General features: G+C 36.3%; 1 protein-coding gene across 5 annotated transcripts in view; it reads right to left on the bottom strand.

The window, feature by feature from the left end:
- Nucleotides 1–24,122, bottom strand: part of PDS5B (PDS5 cohesin associated factor B) — a 187,588-nt gene that overhangs the window by 114,788 nt on the left and 48,678 nt on the right. For all 5 annotated transcript variants that reach the window (XM_050766807.1, XM_050766808.1, XM_050766812.1 and 2 more), the window contains exons 2-6: nt 12,127–12,253; nt 8,996–9,199; nt 2,729–2,815; nt 2,523–2,620; nt 1,766–1,892 (exon numbers count right to left, since the gene is read on the bottom strand). In XM_050766807.1, coding sequence (XP_050622764.1) covers nt 1,766–1,892; nt 2,523–2,620; nt 2,729–2,815; nt 8,996–9,199; nt 12,127–12,234 — 624 coding nt within the window. In that variant the 5' untranslated portion in view covers nt 12,235–12,253. The remainder of the gene's footprint in view (nt 1–1,765; nt 1,893–2,522; nt 2,621–2,728; nt 2,816–8,995; nt 9,200–12,126; nt 12,254–24,122) is intronic.

Below are 24,122 nucleotides of genomic sequence, written 5' to 3'. Positions count from 1 at the left end.
ATTCCTAATGAGTTTTTCTACTAATTTTCTCCTTTAATATGTCTAGTTCTTTACCTCTTAAACATTTTATCATTAATCCTTTCAAGAGTATTTATAATTTTTTTAAAAATTTTGTCAGAATGTTTTATTCAGTGTCATTCACTAAATTGCAAGGAGCTATGCAAGTTATGCAAAGGGCTGCAAAATAGTAATTGCCTTGAGAAATTTCCACCCTAAGCTAAATGGACTAAGCAAAGATTGAATCCGTAAGTACTTGGTTTACTAGATCCTACGATTCTAGTTTCTGGAAGTACCTACAGGTCCTCTCCCCACAACAAGGCCAAAGAGAAAATGTGTAATCAGGAAGGGTGGGTTTATTTTCCCCAACAGTCTTCTCCATGACAATGGATGGATGGAGACCTCAGATGCCTCTGGTAGTCAGCTGCTCAGTGCAGAAAGCCAAGCTAGATACTGGATTTGTGTCTAGGAGGGTTTGTCTTGGCACAGTTGACAAGTGGATGAGGGTTCCAGAGAGCTAGGCTGAGAGTCCAGTCAGGCACAGCCCATTTGAAAGGCTCAGCAGGTCTCCCCCTGGGAATTCAGCCTTCCTCCCTAGGGCATTCTGTGGCTAGATTCATAACCTCTGTCTTCTCACCTGAGCACACAGGCAGTAGAGTTTGTGGCATCAGGACAGGTGTTCGTTTGTCCAGGGGAAGTCACTAGCTGGGCCCCAGGCTGATTTTTAAAAATGGATTAACAGGGATTATAACTAGATGTGGGCACCAAGGTGAAGGAGACAATGGGACAAGCCTCTGCAGATCTGCTTGCCAGCTTCCCCCTTCCTTCTTGTGGTCACCAGAGGCAGAAGTGAGGCTGGTCTGGGTAGAGTCAGCACATGGTGTGCTCCATTCAGAAGGTGCAACAGGAAGGAGTGAGGGGTGGGAAAAGGAGCAAGATGGCAGCTGACTAGGAACCCACAGCACACCAGGACCTGTGAATTTTATTTAATAAATATATTATCTGAATTTCTGAGCTCTAATCTTGCTATTAGTAGTGTCTGCTAAGTTTCAGGATTCAGACACTGTTTTCTTTAAGAGTTTGATTTTTGAATTATGAAATCATTTTCACTCAAGCATTATTTGTGTCAATCCTGCATAGCTCTACACTGAGACTATATCTTGCCAGAGAGGTCTTATATTTGCACAGATAATTACACTGGTGATTCCTGTCCTCCTCTCCTTAACCCACAGCCTTCTAAATTACAGAACCGTATTTCTAACTGGAGATTCAGTCATTTTCTAAAATCAAAACACAAACACACACACACAAACACAGAAACATAACATCTTAACATCACACAGGCAAAAAACACTGTCACCAACATATTACTCCTCTCCCATTTAGTAGAGACTTCCCTTTAAATTTCACCAGTCCTCTCTATCTACATTATCACCATCTTTTAGTTATGGCCCTACTCGGTTCCATCTTCTGACAAGTAAGTTATGTAACAGCATCTAAGTAGCTACTAACTCACTCCCTGAAATACACTCTATACACAACTGAATCAAAACAAATATGTTATTACATGAAATCTACAATTTCTTACTAGTGACTAAGTGTATCTTTTTATTACACATTAAACACAATAAATATGTATTAATATAACTAAACCAATAGATTCTCTAAAAGGGTAAAGCAGGATAAACCATATTTAGAACCTAAGCACAAATTTTAAGCCTTACTATTAACAGGCATTAGACACATTACAGTATATATTGTTACTCACCTTATGAGCAGGTACCAGATTTACTAAAACTGTATCCAAAAGCTCCTGAGACACTGTATCACCTTCACAAATAATAGAGCTCATAAGGTCTACCATGTGCATATGGACTTTCTGATTGTGGCCATTGCTGAAATTCAAAACAGATTTTGTTTCAATTACAACTGAGATATACAGGATTTACTCTCAAGATGATACTGACAAGCATTATGCTTCACAAAAATAATACTAAAATATTAAATAAAATTCTATGTATATTCATTTAAAGCTTCCCTCTCTCCCACATCATACAATAGTATACAAATTATATTTTTAAGCTACATTTCTTAAATTATTTTTCCCTAATTTTAACCAGTCTCACAATCAAAAGTAATTACATCAAAAGTAACTTCAGTTCTGCCTTAAATTCAGAAAATTGAATTGCTTTGAAGTTAATTCTAGTAAATAATTTTAAAGAATACACAAAAAGCTCAAATAGCCACATGCATTAAGAAGTCAGTATGTATTTTTTATAGACAAATAATGCAATCCAAAAAGTTTTACATTGGCCTTATGCCATTCCTCTAACCAATAATTACATATAAATACAAAATCAAGCTCTATTCATTTTTGAAACATGTATAAAAATAAATTTAAGTTGTGTTAAAAGTTACATCTCTTAGCCTTCTAATATTAATTATAACAGTTTATGCAGATTCACCTACATGTTCAAAATTTGTTATCTTTTTTTAATGTTACATACTTAATAAAATAAACTTACTTTATAACTGAAAATAAGGTTCTGTATAGCTGGGTGAAAATTTCATTGCTATCTTCTAACTCAAAGCATATGTTATATGACTTGACCCAAGCAATGTTCTAAAAATAAGAGGTAAAAAAGTGAAAGTCAAACATTTTGATTAGTAAAAATATATAAACAAAAAAATCAGTTTAAAATGTCATCTCGAGATACAAAATATTGCTTACCTCAAGTAAATAAAAATACCTATTGAATTGTGGGCTCTTTGTATCCTCTAGCCCCTTCAACTGTCTTGTTATAAACATAAATATATCCTTAAATAAAAAAAAGACAAAGTGCCATTCAGATTATGAACACTAAATGAAAATATCCATGAAATCCCTAGAGTTTATTCAGCACTCATGTGTACATATCATAATAAAGAGCCAGAAAAAATTTTTATTTGGCTAAAATTTTTTTAAAGTACATCTCTGTATGAACAACATTAAATATCTTACATTAAATATCTTACTATCCTTCATAGGAAAACAGTAAATCATTTACCATAATCTTAAAGTCAAAAAACTTCATCTTACAACAAAAGATAAACAAATAGACCTGAAAACTGAGACAGCTAAAATTTATGCTATTTTTAGAATAAAAAGTGTTGCAATGACTGAGAGCTGATCAGGTTTCCTGGAACAGCAAAATATATGGTAATTAAATAGCAAAAGCAGTTTAGGAAACAATTTTTGTAATTGCCAAATGACAATACAATAGATACCACAGAGAAGCTCAGACTCTTAGAAGTCAATTTGTCAAGCTTCCTACTAATCATTGTAATTACTTGCTTTTCCCTATCTTTCTAAATCTATTCCCATCTCATATTTTTGACTAATTTACTATATCTGCATTTGTATCTACATTTGTATACAGCAACCACACAATCAAGTCTGCATAATAACCAGCTAACAACACGATGACAAGACCAAATGAGCACATACCAATATTAACCTTGAATGTAAACACACTAAATGCCTCAATTAAAAGATGCACTGTGGTCAGTTGGTTAAAGAAGCAAGGCCCAACTGTATGCTGTCTACAAGAGACTCATTTCATATACAACAACACTGATAGGGTCAAAATAAAGCGATGGAGAAAAATCTAACAAGCAAACAGAAAACAGAAAAAAGCAGGGGTTGCTATTCTAATTTCAGACAAAACAGGCTTTAAACCAATAATGATAAAGAAGAGCATTACATATTGATAAAGGGTTCAATTAAACAAGAAAACCTAACTATCCTAAAAATATATGCATCCAACAAAGGAACACACAGATTCATAAAGCAAGTTCTTAGAGACTTAGGAAGAGACATAGATAATGACACAATAATAGTGGGAGGCTTTAATACTACACTGACGGAATTACATTATTGGGACAGACATCTAACAAAGATACTCAGGACCTAAACTCAGCATTTGACCAAACGGGCGTAACAGACATCCACAGAACTCTCCATTCAAAACAACAGAATATACATTCTTCTCATCTGCACATGGCACATACTCTAAAATTGACCACATAATAAGCCATAACAATCTTCGCAAACTTTTAAGATGTGATTCACCACATAATGATGACCACATATGTTGAAGTTGACAGCCAAATCAAGAACACAATACCAGCTGGGCACGGTGGCTCAGCCTATAATCCCAGCACTTTGGAAGGCCAAGGCGGGTGGATGGCTTGAGCCCAGGAGTTCAAGACCAGCCTGGCCAACAAGGTAAAACCCCATCTCTACTAAAAATACAAAAAATTAGCCAGGCATGGTGGCATGTGCTTGTAGTCCCAGTTACTCAGGAGGCTGAGACAAGAGAATTGCTTGTACCCAGGAGGCAAAGATTGCAGTGAGCCGAGATTGTGCTACTGCACTCCAGCCCGGGTGACACAGCCAGACTCTGTCTTAAAAAAAAAAAAAAAAAATACACACACACACACACACACACACACACACAAAACACAATTCCATTCACAATAGCCACAAAAAGAATACCTAGGAATACAGCAACCCAGGGTGCTGAAAGATCTCCACAAAAAGAATTACAAAACACTGCTCAAAGAAACCACAGATGACACAAACAAATGGAAAATAATTCCATGTTCATGGATAGGAAGAATCAATATTACTAAAAAGGCCAGGCTGTCCAAAGAGCAATTTACTAAATGAAAAGCTATTCCTATCAAACTACCAAGGACATTCTTCACAAAATTAGAAAAAAAACATTTTAAAATGTCTGTGGAACCAAAAAGGACCCCAAACAGCCAAGGCAATCCTAAGCAAAAAAAAAAAAAAAGGAAAAAAAAAGAAAGAAAAAAAAAACAAAGCTGGAGACATCACATTACCCAACTTTAAAGTATACTACAAGGCTATACTAACCAAAACAGCATGGTACTGGTACAAAAACAGACACACAGAACAATGGAACATAATAGAAAGTCCAGAAATAATGCTGCACACCTACAACCATCTGATCTTCAACAAAACCACAAAAACAAGCAATGAGGAAAGGACTCCCTATTCAATAAATGGTGCTGGGATAACTAGCTAGTCATATGCAGAAGACTGAAACTGGACCCTTTCCTCAAACCATATACAAAAATGAACTCATGATGGATTAAAGACTTAAATGTAAAACCTTAAACTATAAAAACCCTGGAAGATAACCTAGGAAACACCATTCTGGACATAAGACCTGGCAAAGATTCCATGATGAAGATGCCAAAATCAACTGCAACAAAAACAAAAATTGACAAATGAGACCTAATTAAACTAAAAAGCTTCTGTACAGCAAAACAGTTAAGAGACAACCTACAGAGTGGGAGAAAATATTTGCAAACCATACATCAAACAAAGGTCTAATATTAAGAATGTATAAAGAACTTAAACATTTAACAAGCAAAAAACAACCCCATTAAAAAGAAGGCAGGCCGGACGTGGTGGCTCACGCCCGTAATCCCAGTACTTTGGGAGGCCGAGGTGGGCAGATCACAAGGTCAGGAGTTTGAGACCAGCCCAGTCAACGTGGTAAAACCACTCTACTAATACAAAAATTAGCCGGGCGTGGTGATGGGCGCCTGTGATAAAAATTACTGGGGAGGCTGAGGTAGCAGAATCACTTGAACCTGAGAGACAGAGGTTGCAGTGAGCCAAGATTGCACCACTGCACTCCAGCCTGAGCAGCAGTGCAAAACTCCGTCAAAAAAAAAAAAAGAGGGAAAAGAACATGAAGAGACATTTTTCAAAAGAAGATATACGTATGGCCAACGTGCATATGAAAAACTGCTCAACATCACTGATTAGAGAAATGCAAATCAAAACCACAATGAGATATCATCTCACACCAGTCAGAATGACTATAGATAAAAAGTAAAAAAAAAAAAAAAAAACAGATGCTAACAAGGTTGCAGAGAAAAGGGAATGCTGATACATTACTGGTGGGAATATAAATTAGTTCAGCCATTGTGGAAAACAGTTTGGCAATTTCTCAAAGAACTGAAAACAGAACTACCATTTGACCCAGCAACCCCATTATTGGGTATATACCCAAAGGAATATAAATCATTCTACCATAAAGACACATGTATGCGTATGTTCATAGCAGCAGTATTCACAATAGTAAAGACATGGAATCAACCTAAATGCCAATCAACAGTAGAATAGATAAAGAAAATATTCCATATACACCATGGAATATTATACAGCCATAAAAAAGAATGAGATCATGTCCTGTGCAGCAACATGGATGCCACTGGAAGCCATTATCCTAAGCAAACAAACACAGGAAGAGAAAACCAAATAGCGCATGTTCTCATTTATCATTGGGAACTAAACATTGAGTACATATGAACACAAAGAAGAGAATAGACACCAGCATCTTCTTGAGGGTGGAGGGTGGGAGGAGGGTGAGGATCGGAAAACTACCTATGGGGAACCATACTTATACCTGGGTGACAAAATAATCTGTACACCAAACCCTCATGACATGCAATTTACCTACATAACAAACCTGCAAATGTACCCTTGAACCTAAAATAAAATTAAAAAAAAAAAAAAAAGATTACTTAAAACAAGTTACTTTAATAGCAATACTGTGGAAAATATGTTCTCTATGAATGAACCCTTGCTGGATTGCTGAAAGAGTATACATGCCATATGGACTCTATGTGGCGACGGAAAGACAACAGTCACTTATAACCTCACCAATTACTGCCTAAACATGAAGCCAACTGTATAAAAGGGGTTTGCTGATGACAACAACAAACTGAAAGTGGAAAAGTAAGGCTCAAATATCACAATTTTCTAACATGCATACAACACTACTATAGACAAAATACATACACATATATATGAACCTGACGCTGATCAAAACGAAGTGAAATCTCCTAAATATTTAGAAAGCACCCTCAAAGTCAATAATTTTTAAGTACTGTCCTCCAAAAAGAAAAAAGAAGCATTTAGAATAAGACTCAAAAATTCATAAGAAAAACCAAATACTTACAATTTTTCAGCTAGGGAATAATGCAAAAAGACCCTAATTTCAGCTCTTTTACAGTCTTTTCATAAATTGTCCCGTTACAAACAGAACAGATATGTAGCTATTCTTTAGGGAGAACTTTTCGTTACCCCCAAAGCCCTGAAATAGGTCCTTGATTATGCAAACTGAAAGATCCCCAAGAGAGGCAAGTTAGACTTCCTCCTCATGAGAATGCCAACAAGACATCTAGTACGGGAAAGCCACAGCCACCATCAAACAAATGGAATCATTCCTTAAACCAATTAAGCATCTCCATATGAGAAATTCACATTTAGAAATCAAGCTAGTACCTGGGTATACAATTACATGGACCAGCCAATCTTACAATTCAATTCCACCTTTAAATGACAAATATTGCCCTCTACCTCCCTCATCCTAAGATTCTTTTACCAATCAAAATTTAAAACAAGCATGCCCAAAACAGGTTGCACATTCTCTACCTGAATTTTGGTAGACTTGATCAAATAAGCACATTCCTCACTTCAATTATCAAGAACTCCATGAGTCTAAGAACCATGCCTGGGTTTTTTCACCACTGTAAATCCAGCTCCTGACACATAAGTAACAGCAAGACTTATTAAGTGAAATAAACATAAATTGTCTGCCATTTTTTCACACTGTGGATTAATAATCTTTCTATGGACTCATTTTCTAATCCATAGTTTCCACAATTTTTTTTTTTCTTTCTGAGAGTCTCGCTGTGTCGGCCAGACTGGAGTGCAGTGGCACAATCACTGCATCCTCCACCTCCCGGGTTCAAGTGATTCTCCTGTCTCAGCCTCCACAGCAGCTGGGGTTACACGCATGTGCCACCACACCTGGCTAATCTTTGTATTGTGAGTAGAGACGAGGTTTCACCATGTTGGTCAGGCTGGTTTCCAACTCCTGACCTCAGGTGATCCGCCTACTTCAGCTTCCCAAAGTACTGGGATTACAGGTGTGAGCCACCACACCCGGCCTCCACAATTATCTTTTATTGTTGCTGTTTTTAATTCCTACCTGACCTGACTTATAAACTTTCAGTATCTTTTGCACGATTCCAATTACTTCATGTTTTCTACCAGCATTTTCCTAAAAAGATTACTCGTGCTATTCCCCTTCTCATCTTTTAAAGATTTGCACTTACATAGTTTTACTTACAACTACTGTAACCAAGAAATACATGCCTTTTGTATCTTTCCATTAAAACTTTGTTCACTGATTTTTTTTTTTTTTTTTTAAATAGAGACAGGGTCTCACTCAGCTCAGACTGGAATGCAGTGGTGCTGTTTAGGCTCACTGCAATCTCCGCCCCCTGGGGGCTCAAGCACTCCTCCCACCTCAGCCTCCCAGGTAGTTAGGGGATTACAAGTGTACAGCACCACACAAGGCTTTTTGTTTGTTTGTTTTTTAAGTAGAGGCAAGGCCTTGCTATGTTGCCCAAGCTGGTCTCAAACCCATGAACTCAAGTATCTTCCCGCCTCAGCCTCCCAAAGTACTGGGATTACAGGCCTGAGTCACTGCGCCTGGCCTGCATTTTCTTCATAACAATTTATATCACACCTTCCATTAAATAAATTAGGATTATATATTACAAACTCATGTTTATACTAGGTATTGTCTTTTAAATAATGGCCATGGTCTTCAATATGGATTTTCGAAAGTAAAAAGGAATTGCCTCCAAAATTATAATGAAAGAAACAGAGCTAATGATAACATAATATAAAAAAAGTATACACTGTTTTAATCTACTTCTTAACCTCAAGACCAGAGAGTTTTTCAAAAATATGTTCTAAAAAAACCCATAAGTTTAGCAAAAGATTACTGTAGCTAATGTCAAAGTGTCCAAGGAAATCATCTAAATACCTTAACTCCTATTTTAGCTAGAAAGATAAATAAAAGTATCAGTCAATCTTGGAGTTATTTAAATCAGTACTTGCCTTTAGTTTATCAGGGGATGTGTAAGGAGCTTCAGGAGCATAAATCCTGAAAATATCAGCAAGGCAGCAGGCCACCAGTAAGCGAACATCTTTATCAGGATGCTTGAGAAAAAAATCTGAAGCAAGATGTAAAGCTAGGTTTAAATAAAGCTCCTTTTCTTCTTCAGAGTCCTGGTCCATATCCATAAAAGTTTTCACAACCATCTATACAAAAATAAAAAAATCAAATAATGAAATGTTCCATGTAAAACTACAGCCATGTGAAATAAAGGTCATATTAATTGCTAAGGTTAACTTCAAATGAATATACTTTCATTTTTCTGCAGAAAGTCTCTACTTGAGAGAACACAATCCTCCTAAAACTACAAAGTAAACTTTAAAATATTTACTAAAATATTTTTTCATTTACCCAAAATATCTGCTAACCAGATTTTTAAAGTTTAAATTGCCCTTATGTAGTAGTCATCATTGGAAGAATTCCAACAGAATATTTGTGGAAACTTCTGGTCTCACTTGTACAACTGGACTAAAAGGATAAGTCCTTAAGAATACCATCTTTTTTAAAAATAATATTTCTAATCCTTTCATGAGAAGAAAAAGTATATGCCTAAAGAAAACCCTAAGATGACAATTTAATTTTCCATTTAAGCCATTAAACCACTCCAGTCACATGGTTTTAAGAAAGGATGTCAAAGATGCATCCCTAAACACTGAAAAGTTACTATGAAGTATCTACCATAGCATCCAACAAAATATTTCTTGTGCAGCAGTAAAAGAGAATATGATATGGATAATTCATTAATTCAGTGGCACATGTGAGTTAAGCCAAAGGAAGCTAAAAGAAATGGTTCTTTTTTCAAAAAGACTTCTATAAAAGGTGAATAGAAAATAGAATGGTACACCATGAATTCTGAGAAGAGCTTTCTCTGATTTCAAAATTAGTAATTACAATGATGATCTCAGTCTGCACTATTCCTACTTCAGATGAAACAAAATTGCCTAACTTGATAGGAACTGACATTTAAATACAACTCCAACGGAAAGGTAAGCATCCAGCATCCACTAGGTGGTGCTGCAAATACTAGGCAACAAGTGTGGCTGGCCACAAGGTATCAATGCTAAATGTCTTGGTCCTTTATGCAGCAAGGATTTCCACTTGCCATCCAGCTAGACTTCTGAATAATAAATGGCTCAATTTCTACTGAATTCTCAGAGAAGCTGTGGAAAACACTGTTCCTCACAGAGCAAACTCTCAGTTCTATTATGCCAGATACCAGAACCAACCCCATCTCTACAAAAACCAACAGTAGACTAACGCTTCCAACCTTGTACTACATTTAGATTAAGGGTATGATGTCCAAGTCTTTTAACTTTTTTATTTTATCACTTTTAAGATTTATGCTTTGATTACCTATGTGTTTAGGAAAAACCACAAAGGGTAAAAAAGAACTGTGTGCATGGAACTGTTTATTTCTGTAGATCTCTTAACAAAAGATAAGAGATTAAACATATTTTGAATAAAATGTTACAGGAAAAAAATAAATTTTATAAACAGTGTCACCTTACATGTTAACAAATTGTTATATGTATAAAACTTACTTGGCTATTTGTATATATCATCCCACATAATTTTTTTATATTTTTCTAAGAAGGAGGACGCTAAAAATAGGAAGTATAAATTACGAAAATAAATGAGAAAAGTGGATTGCTGCCAGACATAAATGTCTACAAAATAATGAAAGCCTATTACAAACACTAAATATGAGTACTCAGGCAATCATTCCAACAACAATAACCACAAAGTTTTGTTCAAGGTTCAGAAAATGGGAATTCCTCTCTACTGTCTACAACTCAAATACTGTTATATAACTCATTAATAACTCATGAGTCCTCCAAATTAGAAAAGAAATCTGAGAAAATAACATCTCTAAAAGACACTAATGCTAATCAGTTTAAGTGCAGGCTCTGAGTTCAAGATTAGTTTTTCAACAAACAACAGGAATGCTCATTTATTCTTAGTATAAACAAATACAAGGTAATAAATGTATTAGTTTCTCAAAAAATGCAACAGGTCAAGAGAAGGTAAATATATAGAAAATAAAGCATGTCATATATAGAAGGGATTTATAGCTTGACTATTCTTAATAAAATATACACCGGTTCCCAACTAGATAAAATATCCACCTATTAGTAAATTTAATCTGCTCAAAGATGATTTTCCTTTGAATAAACATCTGATGTCTGACAATCTAATACTTTAGGTATAAATATATATGCACAATATTAAGACTTTATGTGAAATTTATGACAGCATTAGCATCTTTTTCTCCTTATAAAAATTGCTATACACCATGTAGCAATAAAGAAGAGTATTTGTTTTTAAGGCCCTGGATCTTCAATGATTAATTTAGGAACATTTTTCAGCCCTGACATCCAGGTAAATAACAATATATCAAGGAATATAAATATCTAGGTAGACACAACCTCGATCAGAAATGCTCAAAAATAAAAACCATCTAACTGATAGACCAACTTAACATTCTCCCTGGACACTATGCTCCTTTATCCATTTTAACAATTACAGAGATTACCGCCACCCTAAAGGAAAAGGTGAAAATATTATTCAAATACATATGAAGAGGCCCTAGCCTCATCCACAGAAGTTCACCAACAATCTTGATTCATTACTATATGTCAGAAGCAAAGGAAGAAGCTAAAAGTGAAGCCCTTTGACCTACTTTGAAAATAACTTATAAGTAGTACACAGCCTAATTACTCAGTATAAAGATTTAAAACTCCGTTAAAGTGGTTGTCTTTAGAAACCATATAGGAGAAAGGAGACAACTTTGTATAGACAATAAGGAATATGAGTATTGTAGACTTGTTCTTTATACCCAAATATAGAAGATCCTAGAAAATCTAAGCTTCACCTTTCTAACTGCTGTCCCATTAATCACAGCCAAATCCCCACTGTTCCTTATATACTCTATTCCCTTAGATCTTTTCTACGCCATTTGCTGCTTTGCTTTGCTTTTTCAAGTTACCCTAACAAGATCTATTATAGCCCCATGTGATTTCCACAAGGGACCTCTGCCCTACACAGATGTCCAAAAGAACATAATTTTACTTACCTTTAATCGTCTCACCATCTCCTCTTTAGATATTTTATCTGAGATTTCCTTGACCCCAGGCGGGTATGTAATTTTTCCATCATTGGTCCTAGTCTTTGAATGAGCCATGACAGAAATATTTCTACCCCTAAAACAAGAAAACTATTAGATGCAAACCAAAAAATAGATACAAACATTCTTAACAAACATAAATGGTAACCTTCCCCACCAACCAAAATTTATTGAACATTTCCCAAAATTATTTTTAGAAAACAAAACTTATTTTTACTTTCATTTCCTCAGTGGCAAGCTTTGTTATTTGCCCTAACCCTCCAACTAAAAATAATAATAGTAAGCTAGAGAAAAAGAATAAAAAATAAATACTTTTTAAAAGCACCACAAAGTACTCAAACTAAAACCTAAGAGAAAACAGGAATCCAGGGAAGTAAGTGGGAACAACTGGGACATTATAGCTACTTACACTCTGAAAGCATCTGTCAATTCTGACAAATGTGGGATTCAGTTTTGATGGTCTTATAGGGCCAGGGGAACAGAAGAGTATCTGCACCTATCAAGGCAGACAGTCAAAGAGGAAACTCTCCTGACATTAATGTAGGCCACCACCCTACCCAAAGAAGATATACCTGCAAAGGAGAAGGTAAACTAGAAATGAACACCTCCTTCCCCAGCCCCACCTGCCTAGAGGGAACCGCTGAGAAGGCTGCTTTGGTGCCAAACAGAGAAGGGCAACACGAATACAGGGAAGGAATAGGTAATTAGTTTTGGCCATGTGCCTGCACACTTGTTGGGGCTGACATGACCTAAGTGGCCCAGAGAATCTCAAAACATGCACCCAAGAGACTCCCGGTTAATACAGTCGCAAGCACCTAACATAAGTAAATCCAAGTCCTGCCTAGAGAAGGGTGCCTTCATCCTAAATATCAAAGAATCCCCACTATGATGTTTCTAGAACAATGAGCAGTATCAAGTCAAAAATAACCAAGCAACTATGAGGGAGAACCAGCAGAAATACCAGATAACAGAAACAGACTCACAATTTTTGATAGTATAACTATCAAAGATTGTAGAACTATTATAATCTTAAAGAAATAAAAGACAATTCCAAAAATATCTACAGGAAACAAAAAAAATTATAAAGACTAAACTAGAAGATTTTTTTAAAATAGAACTTCTAAAAATGAAAAAATACAATTACTGAAATTGAAAACTCAACAGGTCAATGTATTCGCAGATATGAAAAACCATTAACGGCCAGGTGGGACTGCTCACGCCTGTAATCCCAGCACTTTTGGAAGCTGAGGCAGGCAGATCACTTGAGCTCCAAAGTTTAAGACCAGCCTGGGCAACATGGCAAAACTCTATCTCTACAAAAAATACAAAAATCAGCCAGGCGTGGTGGCACACCCCTGTAGTCCCAGCTACTCAGGAGGCTGCAGTAGAACTGCTTGAACTCAGGAGGTGGTGGCTGCAGTGAGCTGAGATTGCGCCACTGCATTCCACCTGCATCAAAAAAAAAAAAAAAAAAAAAAAAAAAATGAAGTGAAAGAAAGGTCAGAAGAAATTATCCGGAGTGCAACACAGTGAAACATACAACGGAAATACCTAAGGATAGAAAGGCCTAAATGTAGCCTACAATTCATGGAAGTTATAGAGGGAGAAGAATGAGAGATTCATTCATGGGATTCATGAGAGTACCAGAAGGACTAGATTGAAGCAGAGGTCAAATACCTACAGAGAATATCATAAAATACCAACCTACAACATCACACACCGGGACCTATCATGGGGGGGGGGAGGGATTGCATTGGGAGTTATACCTGATGTAAATGACGGGTTGACGGGTGCTGACGAGTTGATGGCTGCAGCACACCAACATGGCACAAGTATACATATCTAACAAACCTGCACGTTATGCACATGTACCCTAGAACTTAAAGTATAATAATAATAAAAAAAAAAAGAAAAAAAGAAAAAAAATACCAACCTACAAATTCAATAAGCCCAACAGGATTAAATTTAAAATAATCATAACTCCAGAAAACAAATAAAATTTAGAGCACACACAGTACCTTGAAAGGAATAGCATATAAACTAACAGGTGACTTCTCAACATCAACAACATATGCCAGAAGACAGCAAAATGTTATCTTCAAAGCGGAGAAAGAATATAATTGCAAATCTAAAGTTTACAACCAAGGAGTATAATTTTTAAGTACAGAGTAAAACAAGGACAAATTAGCCAAATGAAAACTAAGAGGTGTATTTATATATAAAGTACCTACAACATTGTTTAGCACACACTAAGTACTATATGTGTATGTAATATACACAATCAGGTTAAAAGAAAAAGATTTTAAATTTCAATATAAACACCTTAAAAGACAATGAAAAATGTGGATACATGTTGAAAGTAAAAGGATGGAAAAATATGTCATGCAAACACTAAAACCAGTTAAGCTAAACATCAAGTTAAAAAAAAAAAAAAAAAGATAAATAGGCCCCAGATTCACTCTGTGGTATTTACTCAATAGAAACGTATAGTTTGTCCACCATAAGACATATAAAAAAATGTTCACAGCAATACCATTCAGTTGCCAAAACAGAAAACACAATGACCATCAACACTAGAATTAATAGCAACTTGTAGTATAGTCACACAATGGGAGCAAAAAAAAAAAAAAAAAAAAAACCAGCCATGAGAGTGAATAAACCATTGCCTCACACAATAATACGGATTAACATTACAAACATCTGGATGGGCATGATGGTTCACACCTGTAATCCCAGCATTTGGGAAGGCTAAGGCAGGTGGATCACTCGAGCCCAGGAGTTCAAGAACAGCCTGGGCAATACAGTGAGACCTCAACTTTACAAAAAATAAAGATAAATTAGCCAAGCCTGGTGGTGTGCACCTGTGGTCCCAGCTACCCGGGAAGCTGAGGTGAAAATCCTGCTTAAGCCCAGGAAGTCAAAGCCACAGTAAGCCAAGATCACACCACTGCACTCAAGCTTGAGTGACAGAGCAGACGCCGTCTCAACACACACCACACACCCACACACGCACCCACACACACACACACCAAAGTGAAAGAAGCCAGACAAAAAACACTACATAAGAGTATGATTACATTTTTATAAGCTCAAAAACAGAGAAACCTAATCTATGATGGTAAAAGTCAGGACAGTGATGTTTTGGGGGACAAACGTTAATGGAAGGAAGGGTGAAAAGACACTTCGGAGATGCCAGTTACACAAGTATTTTCACTTTGTGTAAAGTCATAGAGCTAAAGACATAGTTTTGCACTTTTCTGAATGTATGTTACACTTCAACAAAAAGTTTAACAAAACAGATAACAAGAAAAGCTCCAGACATTTAAATTTTTTAAAGCACTTCTTAATAATCAATGAATCAAAAGAAAACAAGCGTAGGATCAACAAAGTCAAAAAAATCACAGGCCAATCTTATAAATTTGATAATATAACATTTGAAAATGTAGATAAAACTGAGAAACTACACCTTATTACCAAAACTAACTCAAGAAAGAAAAAAAGAAGAAAGAAAAAAACAAAAAAGAAAAAAAGATTAAGAAAAAAAAATCAATCAACAGATCCTTCCACAAGGAAAAATATCCAAGTCTAGATGGCTTTACTAGTGAGTCCTGCCAAATAAAGGAAGAAATATTTCCCATGTCATACAAATAGTTCCAAGAAATGAAAAACAAGGGAATCCTTCCCAACTAATTTTAAGCAACTAATTAGCATAACTCTGACAACAAAACCCAACAAGAACAATCACAGGCCAGGCACAATGGCTCCTGTCTGTGATCCCATCACTTTGGGAGGCTGAGGCAGGAAGACTGCTTAAAGCCAGGAGTTCAATACCAGTCAGGGCAACAAAGCGAGACCTTGCCTCTACAAAAAAATTAAAATGAATAAAAAATTAGCCAAGCTGAGGTGACAGGATCACTCGAGCCCAGGAGTTCAAGGATGCAGTGAGCTATGAGTGTGCCACTGAACTCCAGCCTAGGCAACAGAGTGAGAGTCCATATCTGAAACAAGGAAAACAGAAAAGAACAATCACAGAAAATAAATCACAGACAAATCTTAATCATAAATGCAAAACTCCTAAACAAAACATTAGGAAACCAAATGCAGCAATATATTCTTAAGTGTTTATCCTGGGAAGGCAAGGTTAAATTCATCACAGCAACAGGCTTAAAAAGAAAATCACATTTAAATTATACACTAAACTGATTTTTTTCAAATCTCAATAAATTAAGAAAAATTTGGTAAAATTCAACAACTCATGACTGTAAAACAAAAACGAAACAAGAAACAAGTTTAGTAAACTAAGAACTGGGTGAAAGTTTCCTTTATCTGAGAAGAGTAGGGTGCTATAAACACCCTACAGCATAAATAATGTTTATTGACAATCCACTGAAAGCTTTGTGTTCAGGAACTACAGGAACATACCTACTATCGTCACTTTTTTAAAAATTTGACACTGCAATAAAGATGCTAATCAACAAAGAAGGTGAAGAAAAAGAAATAAAGAGTATAAGGATTTAAAATGAACCAGTCATTATTCACAGATGATATGTTTATGTACATAAAAACTTCAAAAGGATTTACAGATAAAACATGTGAATTATTAAGACTGAGTTTAGCAAGGATGAAAAGTAAAAACATCAATATATAGATGTTCCTCAACTTACAATAAGGTTAGGTCCCAATAAACCCACTGTAAATTTAAAATATCATTAAGCCAAAAGTGCATTTCTATCATATGTCAAGAAGCATACCAAATGTGTACTGCTTTCACACCATCATAAAGTCAAAAAATTGTAAGCCAAACCATCATAAGTCAGGGACATCCAGAACAAGCATAAGTCACCAACAGGTAACAACAGGTAACACAAATACTTAATGGTAAAAGACTAAATGCTTCCCCTTTAAGATCAGAAACAAAGAAAGGATGTCTACTCCCAGCACTTTTATTCAACATAATGCTAGAAGCCCTAGGCAGCACACAAAGAAACAGAAAATAAAAAGCATACATATTGGAAAAGAAACTGCCCCTACATCCAGACAACATGATTGTCTACACAGAAGATGCCAAAGGAATCTACAAAAAATAAACTACTAGTTAGTTCATCAAGGTTGCAGGATACAAGATTAACATCCAAAAATCTGTGTTCCTCCCGTACACAGTCATACATCACTTAATGATGGGGTACATTCTGATAAGTATGTTATTGGGAAATTTTATTGTTGTGCAAACATCATACAGTGTACTTACACAAACCTAAATGGAACAGACTACTACATACCTAGGCTATATGGTATGGCCTATTGCTCCAAGGCTACAAACCTGTACAGCATGTTACTGTACTGAACACTGTAAGCAACCATAACACAATGGTAAGTATTTGTGTATCTAAATATATCTAAACATAGAAAAGGTACAGTACAAATACAGTATTGTAAGTTTATGGAACCACCATTATATGCAGTCCGTCACTGACAGAAAAGTTGTGTGGTACGCAACTATACATGAAAAAAAGTGGTAGGGATGATGGTTAGGAAAGAACAGAGAGAATACAATAAAAAGTTCAGAAGACACTTCCATATCTATGTCTTTTAAAAAGGACACTGTGCCTATATTTCACACCATACGCAAAATGAATTCCAGGTACAGTAACAACCTAAATATAGAGGCAAAGTGTTAAAAGCTTTTAGAATATGATACAAGAGAATAGCTGCATGACTTCAGGTTAGGAAAAACACTATCTAGCAAGAACCAAGTTCATAGTTACATTCCTTCAACCAAAGAAGATACTCAGCAAATGCCTAGGACAAAGCACTCCAGGGAAAGATAGATAAATTTGATAGGCTTCTCTTCCACTGAGTCTGGAGTGGAAGAAAGTCTCTCTGCCTTATCTCAGAGACAAAAGCTGTTCATCATTCATAAAAACAAATACATGAATATGGCCACAGACCACAGAGTGACCCTGTAAAATATACTCATCCATGTAGTCAAAAATTCATCAAGCACCTCATATGCAGAACACAACAGCAGAAACTACAGAGCAAAACGAGTAAAATGGGTCTCAAAATCCATGAAGAGAAACAGACATTCCCCTAAATAAGTGAATCACAGTTGATTCTGAAATTATCCTAACAGAAATAAACAACAAGCTTGGGAAAAATAAGACTGAAAGAAACACCACTTCTGTTAAGTGGACAGGGGTAAAGTTGTAATAATATAGAGAATAAAAAGACAGAAAAAACATTCTGAATAAATCTCAGAGAGCAAATTTCAGTTACTGTCCCAGAAGTGTGACTGAAGGAGAAGGTGGAAGGAAGTAAAAGGAGCTAAGACGGAAAAAATAAGAGATAATAAAGAGGGAGGTTATTCAATTTGCACTTCAGTCTTATAAACAGCATTGTAAGGAAAGGTTTGAAACACCTCTGTGAATATACACAGGTTGTTTTTCCTCCAAGTAAAACATACTGGCCCTTGTCTACTAAGCAAACTCTATAGACCTTAAAGTCTCATTTTAACTTTTCCTGACCTCAATCAGGCAGGGCTAGGCTCCTCCCCTACAGCTAGTCACACTTTGAATCTACTACAATTAGCACTGATCACATTGTATCTATTGTACTTATTTCTGTCTTTGTCTCTCCCACTAGACTGTAAGCTCCTTAAGAAAAGTAGAGTATAACATTTAGGCTAGCATCTATCACATATAATAGCTACTATTAGTAGTAGGCACTCAGGAAATACTGAATGAATGACCAGAACTATTCAAAGAAATTACGGTTACAACAAAAAGTAGAGCTAGACATAGGAGAAATTAAAATTAGTTAGAAAACTACTGCAAAATTCCAAGAAAGAAGTAACGAGGAACTGACTGTAGGCAATGACTACAAAACAAGAAAATGATTCAAAGACTTATGAATGATTATACCAGAGAAGCAGAAGATGATTATAAGATTCAAAACCTTTGTTCCTAGAAAGCCATTTATTTAAATATTTATTGAGAATTTACTTGGTGCGATATACTAAGTACTAAGGACGCAATGATGAGCAAATGTACAAGAAAGAGCTCTGCCCTCATTGTAATGGAGATGGGGGAAACCCCAGAGAGAGATTGTCTTGAGAGAAATAAACTTTGCTCTAGAAGGCAACTGTAGATTATACATCTAAAGTTCCAGAAAAAAGGTCTAAAATGAGAAAATATTTTAGAACCATTTATTATTCATGCTTTATGGGTTTACAAGAGGAGTAAAGAAAATGGGTAGGGTGAGCTGAGATACCAACACTAAACCTTAATGAAATACCTATAGTGATTGGGGTGGTGGGAGCCCACAGGGGAGATAAAGAAGGAAAACAAAAGAAAGTCAAGAAAACGACTTTAGAAAAATTAGAGTAAATGTTACAAAAATCTAGGGAAAAAATGTTTGAAAATGAAGGGGTGATATATAGTGATACTACAAAAACCTAGGCAAAAAAAGTTTGAAGATGGAGGGGTGATATATAGTGATGATTACCCTTGGTGAAAACATACAAAATGACCTCAGCAAATACTCTCTTGAACTTGACAGGATGACCTTTGAGAAAAAAGTGTCCAGAAAATGATGGGAATGAATACCAAATTACGAGATAAGAAAAAGGTGAAAAGAAAAAAGAGGAAGCAGAAAAGGAGCAATGCAGAAGAAGAGGGTATCATTAAGTCAATGAAAAACAGGTATTGATACAGAGTTGCTCCTTAAACAGAAAGTCAAATAAATGATCTGACATATAATAGTTCCCTTCATCTTTGGGGAATCTCAACTATTCACCATTAAGGTAGAGTAAACAAAAAATGAAAAATAACTGCACTTCGAAAATAGTTATATAAAACTGACCTGTATCAGACTCCATTTTATAAACTATGGTACATTACAGAACAATGTGCTGATTTATCAATTTCTCCATTTAAAAAATACAAACTTTAAATTTACCACCATTTTACAGTAAAACTATAACCTAGAATTTCCCTTCTTTCAAAGGGTTATTTGAAACAAGCATTTTCAGAATACAGTTCAGTTCAAAAATTATATGTATATTATTATATTTACATTTTTATGTTCAGTATGAACAGTAAGCATAAGAAAATATTCTAATACTAGGCCACGCACAGTGGCTCACACCTGTAATCTCAGCACTTTGGGAGGCCAAAGTGGGCAGATCACCTGAGGTCAGGAGTTCGAGACCAGCCAGGACAACATGGCGAAACCCCGTCTCTACTAAATATACAAATATTAGCTGGGCATGGTGGCGCATGCCTGTAGTCCCAGAGATACTCAGGAGGCTGAGGCCGGAGACTCAATTGAACCCGGGAGGTGGAGGTTGCAGTGAGCTGAGATCATGCCATTGCACTCCAGCATGGGTGACAGAGCAAGATTCCATCTCAAAAAAAAAAAAGGCCGGGCGCGGTGGCTCAAGCCTGTAATCCCAGCACTTTGGGAGGCCGAGACGGGCGGATCACGAGGTCAGGAGATCGAGACCATCCTGGCTAATATGGTGAAACCCCGTCTCTACTAAAAATACAAAAAACTAGCCGGGCGAGGTGGTGGGCGCCTGTAGTCCCAGCTACTCGGGAGGCTGAGGCAGGAGAATGGCGTAAAACCCGGGAGGCGGAGCTTGCAGTGAGCTGAGATCCGGCCACTGCACTCCAGCCTGGGCGACAAAGCGAGACTCCGTCTCAAAAAAAAAAAAAAAAAAAAAAAAAAAAAGAAAAGAAAATATTCTAATACTAAAGATTTTTTTTAAAGTTCAAATAAAATGATCATTAAAGGAAATATATGAGAATCTTTTAATCACACTGAGTACCAGGAAGAAAAATCAATGAAATATTCATTCTTTAATATTATCAGACGTAAATCAATATTCATAAATGTAACGAAACAAGAGACTGTAGTAAAAAACATGTAAGATATTTTCACTGAATGGAAAAGGAAAACAAAGTACTGACTAAAGAGCAAGAGCAGCCATAAAAATAAGCAATCCTATTTTTTAGTTGATTTAGGCATCCAAATCAACAAATAAAGACCAGCATCTGCCAGTTTCATGTTGATTTTTCTTAAAAATTCAGTGTGACATTAAATTCACAGCCACAGAAATCAAATCAAATCACTACTAGAATCCGTACTTGGCCGTGTTAATTAAAAGCTGTTTTTCCTTCTGGGATTTTACTCCAGGTTTGAGGTGGAATTCAAAGGAAAACATAAGATTTTGTGAAGAGTCTGATATAACTGCAGAAGGCAGTCTTCTCCACAACTGCTACCTCTTACAACCAGCAGATGGTGCCCTCCATAAAGACAACTCTTTAGTACACAATAATTAAACAGTCTAAAAAGTTAGGCTTATTCTTGTTGAGGGACAACGAAAAATCTAAAGGGAGTTTTTCCTAAGAGACAAGAGACTAAGTAAATTATGCTATTCTCCCCTAAGCATATAACTTGAAGGCCATATTTACATATTTTCCAATTGTTTAAACAAAAAGCTGCTTTTTTCAACATACAATTTTTTGACTAATCTACCATGCAGCTTGAATTAATCTTTATTAATTCAAAATCAGTGTATTTATGTTATTCCTTATTTGTTCTGATAAAACAGAGTAACGGTGAATACTTTAGGAAGTTCTTTTAGAAACTGGACCCTTTCTCTGAATACATATTTTTCCTAATGTTTATTTGTAAAGGGCAAACATGGTCACTTGCCTATATCATTTTTTAAGAACCATCAATGTTATGGACAGTAAAGTTTAACTGGCTCAAACAGAAAAGGAGCCCCAGGCCCTGGAATATCTCAACCTGCATCAGTTTCTAACAGCACAGAAAGTGTTCTGTTAAATCTCTTTCAAGTAATTATTGTATATTAATAGTGATAATATCTCTCATTTATTGAATGATTAGTATTTCTCTGGTCAGTAGTCAACTCAATATCCCATTGTGGGGGGTGGGGGAACAGATAAAATTACAAATTTTTCTATTCACGTCAAATCTCCAAAACACATTCTTGCACAACGACCCCCCCCCCCGCCCCCACTTAGACTGCTGCTTCTTCATTGAGAAAACAGAAGTGCCATGAAACAGAAACTTCCTCAGCCTCTTATCACCCAATTTACATGCCTATGTACATTTGCACCCATTCCCTCCCTTCTCTCCTTCCCCCTTCCTTCCTTCCCTCCCTCTTTCCTAATACCAGAAAGGAAATAGCCCTCCTCACATCACAACACTAGCCCCTTCATAAGCACACACAATCCCATCCTCTACTGAGAGACTTTTATTTGATTAGTTATCTCCTTTTCCCCCTGTACCAGCATCCTCTATGTCTACTAGATACTTTCTCTCAGCATTCAACTATATTCTGTTATTGGATGGATGGAAGGCATTCAGGCAGAAAGGGAAAGAAAATACAACATACCTGCTTAGACTACAAATACCTCCCCGGCCTCAGCTATTGTCCTCTATCCCAAATTACCTTCACAGACAAGCTTCTCAAAGAGTAATCTATACTATCTACTTTCAATTCCCATTCACTATCCATACTAATCTAGTCTAGCTTCCAAACAGTTCCCCACCCCCACACTCCGCCCCATCAGCAAAATCCTTTTGCTGCAGTCACTGTAGCAGATTGCAAAAAATGACAACAAATTTTTCCATTCCTTGTATCTACATCCTTACAATCTGACTTTGTTGCTCCTCCCATCAAGAAATAAAAGTGTTTTTTCAGACCTAGAATCTGAGATGGTGTTATGACTCTTTGGGCAACGGGACATTGAGAAGTTTAGTGTTTGTGCTCTGGGTTAGCTTACCTACTGCTCTTGGAATTCTGCTATGGAGATGTCAGCAAGTCCAAGCTACCCCAATAGAATATTAGAACCTATATGCACAGAGGCACACTGTCCCAGCCGTGGTCATCATGAACAAGCCAGCCCTAGTCAAATCACCAGGTGACCAGAGGCACATCTGTAGATGCATAAGCAACCCCAGCTAAAATCAGCTAAGCCTCGCCCAGATCAGTAGAACCACCCAGATAAGCCAAACCCAAATTGCCAATATACACAATTGGGAACAGTTTTTTTCAGTAATTAAGTCTTTGGGTGATTTGTTATGCAGTAAAAGCTAACTAAAAGTCATCAGTTGACCTCTAGGTTGCCAATCAAGTGAACACTTTTCTAACCCTTATTTTATTCATCTCGGCAGTATGATATACAGTTGACCACAGCCTCCTCCTTGAAACATTACTTTCCTTTTGTTTCTACTAGTAACACTTTGCCTTTTCCTGATTTTTTTCCTACCTTACTGGTTATTCCTGTCTCCTTTGTAGACTTCTCTTCTACTCAACCTCCAAATATCAGTAACTTATCAGAGCCCAACTCTCTTTTTACTGTTTATGTTTTTCTCCCAAGGCTATTGCCCTAAGCTTTCTTTTAATACCTACCCCATAAAGACCTCTCTTTTCAACTCTAGTCCGCATATACAACTGTCTACTTAACATTTCCACTTGGGTATTCTCAAAGATACTGTGAACTCAAGATACTCTAAACAAAATGTCTCCCAATTTTTTTCTCCCTCCAAAAAAAATCCTCATTCTTCATTCCTCTCCCTCTCCAGTGTGTGTTGCCTTCATGTACCCATTTCTTCCTCACAGTTTTCTGGGAATGAAGCTTGGCAATTCCCTTTCAACATTTACAATCAACAATCAAGTCCTATAAATGCTACCTTGCAAAATGTAAATGAAATCAACCCTTATTTAGCCATTACTTCACCACAACATAAATCTATGCCACATCCAATTCATTCTTCAGAGAGCAACCAGAATGATCCTAAGAAACTAATCTCTTCATATCACTGCCTTACTTAGAATTCTTAAATAGGTTCCCACTGCCCTTCGAATAAGTTCCAAATATACTAATCTGACCATTTGCTCATTACACTCCAGT

Source organism: Macaca thibetana, chromosome 17, assembly GCF_024542745.1.
Source record: "Macaca thibetana thibetana isolate TM-01 chromosome 17, ASM2454274v1, whole genome shotgun sequence".
Taxonomy (NCBI): domain Eukaryota; kingdom Metazoa; phylum Chordata; class Mammalia; order Primates; family Cercopithecidae; genus Macaca; species Macaca thibetana.
The sequence above is the reverse complement of the archived record's forward strand: the minus strand, read 5'-3'. Positions and strand labels throughout refer to the sequence as shown.